This window comes from Mastomys coucha, unplaced genomic scaffold (genome assembly GCF_008632895.1).
Source record: "Mastomys coucha isolate ucsf_1 unplaced genomic scaffold, UCSF_Mcou_1 pScaffold22, whole genome shotgun sequence".
Classification (NCBI taxonomy): Eukaryota; Metazoa; Chordata; class Mammalia; order Rodentia; family Muridae; genus Mastomys; species Mastomys coucha.
In genome coordinates, this window is record NW_022196905.1 from 186199624 (window position 1) to 186210292 (window position 10669).

General features: G+C 39.4%; 1 protein-coding gene across 38 annotated transcripts in view; it reads left to right on the top strand.

Moving 5' to 3' along the window:
- Positions 1–10669, top strand: part of Sorbs2 (sorbin and SH3 domain containing 2) — a 328789-nt gene that overhangs the window by 289560 nt on the left and 28560 nt on the right. For 27 of the 38 annotated variants that reach the window (XM_031339657.1, XM_031339658.1, XM_031339672.1 and 24 more), the window contains 4 exons: positions 80–267; positions 2398–3978; positions 7027–7115; positions 8220–8266. In XM_031339657.1, the coding sequence (XP_031195517.1) occupies positions 80–267; positions 2398–3978; positions 7027–7115; positions 8220–8266 (1905 nt within the window). The remainder of the gene's footprint in view (positions 1–79; positions 268–2397; positions 3979–7026; positions 7116–8219; positions 8267–10669) is intronic. The other 11 variants (XM_031339682.1, XM_031339683.1, XM_031339685.1 and 8 more) reach the window with 1 other exon arrangement.

A 10669-nucleotide genomic window follows, 5' to 3' on the forward strand; every position in this document is an offset into this window, starting at 1 on the left:
ATCTAATGCGATCATCTGTTTCCTTGTGCACATGTTAACCTCTTCCAAAACCAACCAAACTGATTCCATCTATTATCAGCTCTGCAAGCATGGCCGGCGACTTTAGGAAACGGAGGAAGAGCGAACCTGCAGTGGGCCCACCCAGGGGCTTAGGGGATCAGAGTTCAAGCAGGACCAGCCCTGGCCGGGCAGACCTCCTGGGATCAAGTTCCACCTTTATGAAGTCTTTCACTAGCTCTTCTCCTTCCTCTCCCTCGAGAGCACAAGGTGAGCCATGATAAATGAGCACCGCTTGCTAGTTCCCAGTTTGGCCCAGAGTGTGGGGGCAGGCCAATCCCATGACCATGGCCTGTGCTGTCCTTACCTGTAGTGTCCTGAAGCAAATACAGTTTCCCAGCAAAGCTTTACTCCTGATCAACCCAATTCAAACTGGCAAGCCACTTGAGTGTCTTAAAGGACTCAGACCAATCCATGGAGTAGTGGAGAATGCTTTTAATTCCAGCACTTGGGAGGCAGAGACAGGTAGATCTCTGTTAGTTCAAGGCCAGAATGTTCTACAGAGTGAGTTCCAGGACAGCCAAGGCTACTCAGAGAAACCCTGTCTGGGGAAAAAAAGAACTCAGACTAACATGTTACTATTTTCTCAAAAACAGATTGAGTTTATTATTATTTTTTTAAACCCTAAAGTATTAAATAATTTGTTGTCATATTTACAGAAATGGCAATTATAAGCTTTGACAAAGTCATATTTTCTAATGTTATTATAGATAACTAATTAATTTGTAGAATAAGAGTTAAAAGTAGCAACAGAAAAATATGGCCTAAAACAGGTAATGGGATGCTTTAAATTCTACATTAGAAAGCTATCTATTTAAGTCATGCCTTTATTCATTTACTCTATCTTGTTCAACCTTCATTTGTACAATAGAGTATCACATTCTCCCATGTAACACAGCAGTCTGTTTATTATTACCACAATAAGTACATACTGGTTTAAAGCCATAAATTCAAAACTTAGAATGAGGGGGCTGTGCATGGTGAGATGGCTCAGTAGGTAAGGATACTTGCCACCAAGCCTGACAACCTGAGTCTGATCATGACTCATTTGATAAAAGAGAGAACAGACCCCCACACACATTGTCTTCTGACCTCCACTTGCATGTAACATACATAAGAAAGAAGAAAAAAACAAGGGAGGGAGGGAGGAAGAGAGGGAGAAAGGAAGGAAAAGAAGGAAAGAGGAAGGAAGGGAAGGAGGGAGGAAGGAAGGAAGGAAAGAAGATGAGCCACTTTTTCATATGGCCTATCTCTGCTTTGAAGATACAGTAACCTACACATTGAAGGGACACAGTGGCTCATTTGGGTCTCTAGTAAATTACTTGGGTCCTTTTATTTTCTCTTGAACCATAATCTATTGACAAATAGCATGCCAAATTTGGGGTACCTCCAGTGTCAGGGAGTAAAAACAGAAGAGAATGGGTTTTAAAGAAAATGAGGTGTAACAGAAGCATCTGCGAAGGTGGACAGAGTCAGGTACACATAACAACTGTTGCACTAAAACTGCTGCCATGCACTGGTTAAAGGGAAACAGTAGCTGGTACGGATGCAAAAGACACTGCTGATGGTGACTGGTCTCTGTGTGGGTAGGCAGCTGGCCTGTCTAAGACCTAACTAACTTTCAGAAAGTAATTTCATCACTAACAGACACACCTTCATTATACTCTGCTCAGCCACACAAATATCCTAAGTAACAAGTTAGCCACGAAGTGGCACAGATTCCTTCTCAGATACAATCCAAAATGTAAAAGGATACTGATAACTTTAAGTATTGTATTTTTCTTAACCTCCTTTCTCAAGCATTACATATTAACTGAATGAATTGTCAATTTTTGGAGAATTTGGGGGAGAACATAATTTATAAATTGTTAGGAAAGAAAGAGAGAGGGGGAGAGAGGAAGAGGGAGAGGGAGGGAGGGAGAGAGAGAGAGAAAGAGAGAGAGAGAGAGAGAGAGAGAGAGAGAGAGAGAGAGAGAGAGAGAGATTATGCCATGTTGGCCATGTTGTTAGCTCTATAGATAGAGATGTGGTTTGGGCATGGCTTGCTGGCTAAAACACATTTGAATTGTACAATAGAAATGTGTTAGCCACAGCAAGTGTATTTCATGTGTGATTGTGTTCACTGTAATGTCTACAAAGTTGCACTGAAATATATTATCTTGCTTTAGCATCAAGCATCCCTCTGAAACTAAAGCTATGTATGTTAAGGTGGTCTGTGTTAAACCCATGCTAACTAACTGCCTTCTCTTTGCTGTGCTATATTGACATGCTCCTCTTTCTCTGCGAACCTTTTAACTTCTCCAAATGTCTTTCTCCTGCCACGCTGCTCTGGACTGAAAGGTGGGGATGATAGCAAAATGTGTCCGCCCCTTTGCAGTTCCTCGGGGCTCAATGGCACCCCCTCTAGTGAGTTAGAGTGCTGCAGTGCTTACAGACAGCATTTGGACGTCCCTGGGGACTCGCAAAGGGCCATCACTTTCAAGAACGGCTGGCAAATGGCCCGGCAAAATGCAGAGATCTGGAGTAGCACAGAAGAGACTGTTTCCCCCAAAATCAAGTCACGTAGCTGTGATGATCTCCTGAATGACGACTGCGACAGCTTCCCCGACCCTAAAACCAAGTCAGAAAGTATGGGTTCTCTGTTATGTGAAGAAGACTCCAAAGAGAGCTGCCCAGTGACTTGGGCGTCCCCCTTTATCCCGGAAGTGTGCGGGAACAGCAGATCTAGGCTCAAGCACAGGTCAGCCCATAATGCCCCGGGTTTCCTCAAGATGTACAAGAAAATGCATCGCATCAACCGCAAGGAGTTGATGAATTCAGAGGTCATTTGCTCGGTAAAATCCAGGATCCTGCAGTACGAGAAAGAGCAACAGTACAGGGGGCTGCTCCACGGATGGAGCCAGTCTTCCACTGAGGAGGTGCCCCGGGACATGGTACCCACTCGCATTTCGGAGTTCGAAAAGCTGATTCAGAAGTCGAAGTCTATGCCCAATCTAGGAGATGAAATGTTATCGCCCATAGCCCTAGAACCTCCCCAAAATGGTTTGTGTCCCAAGAGACGATTTTCCATAGAGTCTCTGCTGGAAGAAGAAACTCAGGTTCGACACCCTTCTCAGGGTCAGCGAAGCTGCAAGTCTAACACCCTGGTGCCCATCCACATAGAGGTTACCAGCGATGAGCAACCTAGAACACACATGGAGTTTTCCGACAGTGACCAAGATGGGGTTGTGTCTGACCACAGCGACTACGTTCATGTCGAAGGGTCGTCCTTTTGTAGTGAAAGTGACTTCGACCACTTTTCATTCACATCCTCTGAAAGCTTCTACGGATCCAGCCACCATCACCACCATCACCACCACCATCACCGACACCTCATCAGCTCCTGCAAAGGCCGCTGCCCGGCTTCTTACACTCGATTTACCACAATGCTAAAACACGAAAGAGCTAAGCATGAAAATATGGACCGACCCAGAAGGCAAGAAATGGATCCTGGCCTGTCTAAACTTGCATTTCTAGTCAGCCCTGTGCCTTTCCGAAGGAAAAAAATCTTGACTCCCAAAAAACAGACTGAGCAGGCAAAATGCAAAGCCTCAGTAGTTGAGGCTCTGGACTCTGCCCTTAAAGACATTTGCGACCAAATAAAAGCCGAAAAGCGGCGAGGAAGCTTGCCAGACAACAGCATACTACACAGGCTTATAAGTGAACTGCTGCCCCAGATTCCTGAAAGGAATTCATCTCTTAATGCTCTAAAAAGGAGTCCCATGCACCAGCCTTTCCACCCACTGCCTCAAGATGGTGCTATTCATTGTCCCCTGTACCAAAATGATTGTGGGAGAATGCCTCACAGTGCCTCTTTCCCAGACGTGGACACAACCAGCAACTACCACGCACAGGACTATGGTAGTGCACTGAGCCTCCAAGGTGGATGAGCTTTTCTTTCTTTTTTCCCATGTGGCTCAGATCCCATCCTTTCACGTATTCGTTTTTTTGTGTTTTTTTTTCCATCCTGCATCTCATCGCTCTTGAGCCGTGAGACCACGTGACATCATTATGTGTTGCCAAGCAAAGAGTTGTGTGGTGCGGGCGTGTCTGACTCAGCAGTTCTCTTTTGCCTGTGTGATATTTGACATTCATGTGTTGACTGAAAGTAATCATCAATTCACAAACATTTACTCACTTAAACTAAAAGAAAACTCTAATTTGTCACTTAATAGTAGGTTAAAAACAAGTAGGATGTTGTTTAAAAAAAAAAAAAGCTGAAATGCTAAATCTCCACACTCTTGAAGTCTGTATTTACTTATACTGATGCTATGCAGCTTGCTTCACAAACAGCAGATCCAAATGCTTTTTAAAAGCAGGCTATATAACTGGAAAGCTTCAAATCAAGACATTCCAGAATCCAATTTTCTAGCAAAATAGCCATTTTTCTTCAATTATCCAATATCCTAAAATGATCACCTCTCAAATTCAAAAGAATATATCAAGACTAAAACTGTAATTCAATATATGTATCCCTAAGATATATTATTTGGGCTCATTATGAACCAAAGCCAGTGGGTTCACAGACTATTCTTTGATTTCTATATTAACCTTAGAACACCATACTTATTCACTCAAAGAAGTTGGTCCCAACAAGTTATTTAATAACTCCTTCCATTTAAAGGGCACAATTTGAATGGAATTTTGTGAATGTATCTTTAAGATAGAGATATGATTTCTATCACTCAAGGATTTCATTTTCTTCTTTCTATTAGTTGATTTACTCATTTGCTATTTCTGTTAGGATAATTTCATACTGACATGGGAATTGGATTATGCTAAGCATGACTCTTGAGTAAGTCCATTTTCATAGTTAACACAAATGTTAGAAGGCAAATGACAGTTCTAATCAGAGATATTTACTGAAGTTAACTTTAAAACAGTATGCTTTGATATTTTTATCTAATTCTCAAATGAATCTGTGTAGGACATATCTCAAAACAGGACATGAGGCTAGAATAATATTCCAGATTTGGGGGTAGGCTGTCAGTAGAGAGACTCTATACACCAGCACTGCAGAGAGACAGCTTTAGCTTAGATGCATTGTCCAACAGGAGTCCATGGATTTGTGTTATCGTAAGTGCTGTTTTACAATCGAGAAATTTAAAGGCAAAAAAGATAAAGTTTCTAAATATAACACAGATTTCAGTAACAGCAAGAGAAGTCAAAGCCCTATTAACTAAAAGTATATGACATAAAATATAATTTCTAATAGCAAAAAAAATCAAAATTGTTAATAACCACTGGACAATTTTACTTATTGGTATTTACCCTCACTTTAATTTGTACTGTACAACATGCTGGAAAACATTAAATTGTAATGAACAGGGCTGAGGCAATGGCTCAGTAGTTAAGAACCCTTGCTTATCTACCAGAGGACCCAGGTTCAATTCCTAGTATACACATGGCAGCTTACCATGGTCTATAACTCTAAACCCAGGAAAAGACTGCCATCAAAGACATGCACACACATGGCACACAGGCATACATGCAGACAAAAACCCATACACAAAACTCATATCATAAAAAAGGATAGAATAATAAATGAAATAATGATTTAATAATATTAATAGTATACTTTTTAACTTACTTGTTAAATAAAATAATAAATTTCAAGTTCAAAAAATTAGAATTTTTAATCACTTTCTATTAAGTCTGAAACAAGTCATAATCCAATTTTTTAACTACCTTTTAACAATTTTCTGATACCGATATATAGTGCATTATCAAAACATGAGTTTGAAGCATTGAAACATATACTATATACATAAATAAAATTATCTTGATGGTTTCTAGTATTCGACATATCTATATTTGTTAAAGTGAGTAAATGGTTTTTTATAAACTTTGACCCAGTTACACAGGCTGTCAGATACTTTTACACCTTTAGTTACATCCCACATGCAAATCACACAACTGTGTTAGGTTTAAGAACTGAGAAGGAAATTTGCAGTCATCATTTTTAAAAGTAACTATTTATAATTTGCTTTAGTAGGACAAGGCCTCACTATTTCATAAGCAATTTGGCAACTTCATATGAAGCTTTCTAGATATCCTTTTGTTTTCTGAAATAAATACTTTACCTTCTGATTAGTTGAACATTCTTGTAGAAGGGAAAGTCATAAGAGGTATAGAATCTTAAGGCCCAATAAGTATTTACAAACAGTCTCATACATACACACACACATGCATACACACACACATACACACATACATGCATCCAAGCACACTCACACACACATACATGCATGCATGCACAGGCACAAAGCACACACATACATGCATACATGCATACATACATGCACACACATACAAGCATACACATGCTCACATGCATGCACATGCAGGCACATACACACAAGCACACACAATACATGCATACACATGTGCACACACATACATGTATGCATGGACAGCCACACATACACATGCACTGGGCAGGGTATGACTGTAGTCCTGTCATGTTCATACTTTATCTTTCTTTTCATCATCACTTCTTAGATTGTATTTCACAAACATTGGCTTCTAGAAATGTGTTATTTCTAAATTTTCCATTAATTCTGTATCTTATAATAATTATTATATATTAGAACAAAAAAGAATAGAAATATTAGTCATCATAAATTTGGAGCATGAAAATCCCGATAACTGGGAATCATCAACACCAAGGACTGCAGTGTAATTAATTGGCAATAGAATAATATTTTATATATGATTAGAATATTTGTTATTTGTGTATTTCTTCATTTTCAATGTGTGTGTGTCTTACATCATGACTTTATAGTTAGTTATAAGTTTTACATCCATGTTCTCATCAACGATGTCTCTCCAAATTTGGGGGTAAAATAACTGCCACAAGGGAAAGTGGCTAGCCAGTTTCCTTTCAATGCAGTGAAATCTCACCCTGGCTCCCCTTATCTTTTCCAACAGATCACGAGTCCCCTAGAAGTTATTCATCTACTTTGACTGACTTGGGAAGAAGCGTATCACGGGAACGAAGAACAACTCCAGAAAAAGAGGTAGTTAGTTGAACAGTATTGGACTGACTGTAAAGGACCTTCTGAGAAAGCACTTACCAGTCAGATACATACCTTAAAACAGTAAATAATTGAGACCAAAACCAGGCAGCCACAAGAGTCTAGAAGCAGTTCTACTTAGAGCCTTAGTCTTGGGTCCACACACCACTCATTTTCTCTTTGGAATGCACTTTGGGCAGTAAGCCCTTTCTGAATCTTGACCTGGTACTCATGAACTAATAGAGTTCTGATTGGCTTGCTTTGTTTTTATGGTGGGGGGCATGTGATCTGTACAAGTACTTTTGAAAATAAATACAGATTTTTATCAGTCAAGTTCTTATAGCATTGAGAGTTCTTATACACAGTGACTCCTGCTCCATTACCCTAAGCCAGAACTAGAACGCCTGTTCCTAACTGCCTTGAAAGCCATAAGGGCTTTGACTGACAGCTTCTGAGATAGTCTGTGAGACCCTCATAAAGTCAGAATTTTCCCAAGTTTGTTGATGCTCACTAGAATCACAAGGGAAGAAAAATGGGGTGAAGGAATTACTGATATCACTAGCTACATAATATGTTAGGCCTCAAGTAAATTCATGGGCCCTAGAGTTCAAGGGCAGGCATGGGTATTACTCCATAACTAAAAGATAAGACAAAGGATTCCTCAACCCTCCATTCCTATATTTTTTGCTAACCTCTTAGTAACTGGGCTACTTCTAGGATAGTCAGTATTTTTAGTAAAGAATATAACTTCCTTTATGTCTTTTGTTTCTTTTCTTATGACTCAGGCAGACTAGTGTCAATCCATAGAAGTTAGAACAGCTAGCCCTCCACAATTGTCTGTTTGTAGTACTCAAACAGGGCACACATAGGACAGACTACTTTGTGGGCATTTTATCATATTATGACACTGATCTATTTTAGTTCTAAAGTGAAGCCTGACGATGAAATCAGCTTTGTCCCCATGTAGCTCACTGGTCTGGGGGTAGCACTAACTGATACATTTGTAACTTGTACATATTAATTAAATTACATGTGTTTTATAAGCCTTATGTGAAATCTTAAAATTTTTTAATTTGGTACAAATGTTTACCTTTTTTTTTTTTCCAGAAATTGCCTGCAAAAGCTGTCTATGATTTCAAAGCTCAGACATCTAAGTAAGTGGAATAAAACTTCACTATGTGTTTGAACCTCATTTTTACTATTGTTGTGAGGTGTGTGTGTGTGTGTGTGTGTATGTGTGTGTGAATGAGTATGTTACAAATAAGACTCAACTCTCAGTTCTATAACCAACTCTAATCAGGTAGCCCCTTTAGAATGACTAACTCAGACAGGATAATTCATTTTCAAGTTCTGCTGTGAATGGCCATGTCTTAAATCACATCAGTTACATGAATGACACACAATGAATTCAAAGAGGATCTGTAGGGAAACAAAAAGAGTACTTTTTTCTAAAAATTTTCCCGTCAAGAATTGAGTTTTTAAAAAGTGACAGGGTGTAATTACCCCTACCTAGTGAAGGGAACTTGAGAGCATTTGTTTGTCCAAGTACATCAAGGGCAGTTAGTGGTGTGGATAAGAACACCTGCACACACAGGATCCTGCAGAGGAAGCTGCAACTCACAGCTTTCAAAGCTTAGAGATTCCTAGGAGACCCCACTCCTGTCCTGTGGTCCTTGAGTGTTGGTGTGTTCACAGTCCTGTGTTGCTTTCCTGTTTCTTTAGGAACTTCTTCATCCCAAAGGCCAGGCAGGTAAATGAGGGAGGTTAATTCAGGAACTTCTTCATCCCAAAGGCCAGGCAGGTAAATGAGGGAGGTTAATTCACAGTAGGGATCTATGTAGAGAGGACTGTCTCCTTCCGAAGCATGTCACCCTCCTGATCACCAGAAATCCTCCCATGGATTTATCTCAAAGTTCCCGTCATGACCCCACAGCAGTGCTTAGCTGCGGCCTTGGTGGAACATTTGCAACACAAACTACACCGTAACAATTATTGTGTTTCTTCTGCCCTCCCCAGATGATGTTGACATTTTGTAAGGTGTTGTGAAAAAAAATTATATAAACTACATCTATTTTATTTGTCCTTTGTGACAAGCCATCAAATTTTTTTCCTAAGTATGTACCATCTATGGAAGAGCACACAGGAAGGGTGTGTGCCTAGGGCTCAAAAGGTGTTCCAGGTATACTAGAAAGTGCACAGGAAGTTAAAGAGGGAGAGGGGAAGGCAAGATGAGAAAAGGTAAAATGGAAGGAGTGAGGGGTGATTTGATCAAAACACATTACATTGTATACATGTGTAAAAGTCTCAAACAGTAAGTTGAAAACTAAGTCTGAGCATGAAAAAAACCCACAAGGCTCAGCACCTTGAGCCTTGTGAGGTGAGTGAGATGGCCCAGGGGGGAAAGGATCTTGACACCAAGCCTGACAACCTGGTCCTTTCTTTCTGTATAATGGAAAGAAAGAACCAATACCTATGAGTTGTCTTCTGCTCTCCATACATGATGTTGATGTTGTGTGAGTACCCACATGCATGCACGCACACAAAAAAAATGTAAAATAAATAATAAAAAATACAAACAAGTTTCAAAGTGAAGATGACATACATCACAGAGGATAGGGCCAGGAATACGAATGGACCACTGCATTTAAATTGCCCCACCATGCCAAGCCCCTTACCTTATTCATGGACCCCATCCTTCTCTGGAGGTCCCTGATGGAGAGTCAGGGAATCTTGCTCTCCCACATTGCTGTAGGGAAAAGGCCATGGTGCTGCCTGCCTGTACCATCCTAACTTCCACTGAGAGCATGTGTATGTCTATCGAAACTAATACAATCTGTGTGAGCTTTTGGTAAAGTGTATTCACCAGCCACCCATCAAAGCCAAGAAGAAAGTGGGTCGGCTTATCCTATGAATAGGTTTGTCTTATTAGAGCTTAATGATCCTCTTCTTGTTCTTTTCTCAGAAGATATAAAGATATAAAAAAATATCTGTCACCTCCAATGTGGTTCTATATTGTACAACTTCCAAGGCTCATAAACCCAACCATCTTTGAAAACTGCAGAAGCCAATTTTAGTCATTTTAAATTAGGAGATGTGAATGCTTTTATATGTAATATAAATAATATACACACAAACATATATATGTTTAAGTATTCACTTAAAGTTATTTTTATTAATCAATAAGCTCAACTGTAATAATTATAAAACTACAGCTAAGTAACTTACCCAAAAAAATGTCTCAGTTGTAGATTGGAGAAAAAAGAGATGACTTCTCATTTCCCATAGGGTCCACAATAACCAGCATTTTTTTTTAACTTTTATTGCATTATGATCAGAAAAGTTACATGGTTTCAATTTATCTGAATTTGTTAACATTTAAAAACATATTTTAAGTAAATAGAATTAAATCACATTCTTGTTTCCCTTTTGTAACCCAACTCCTCCCAGAGACCCCCCTTCAGTACCTACAATATCTTTTTTGTCATATTCCTTAACATTTATAAAATACTATAACAATAAAAATGAGTATTATAAAAGTTGTTTGATATAAAACAACA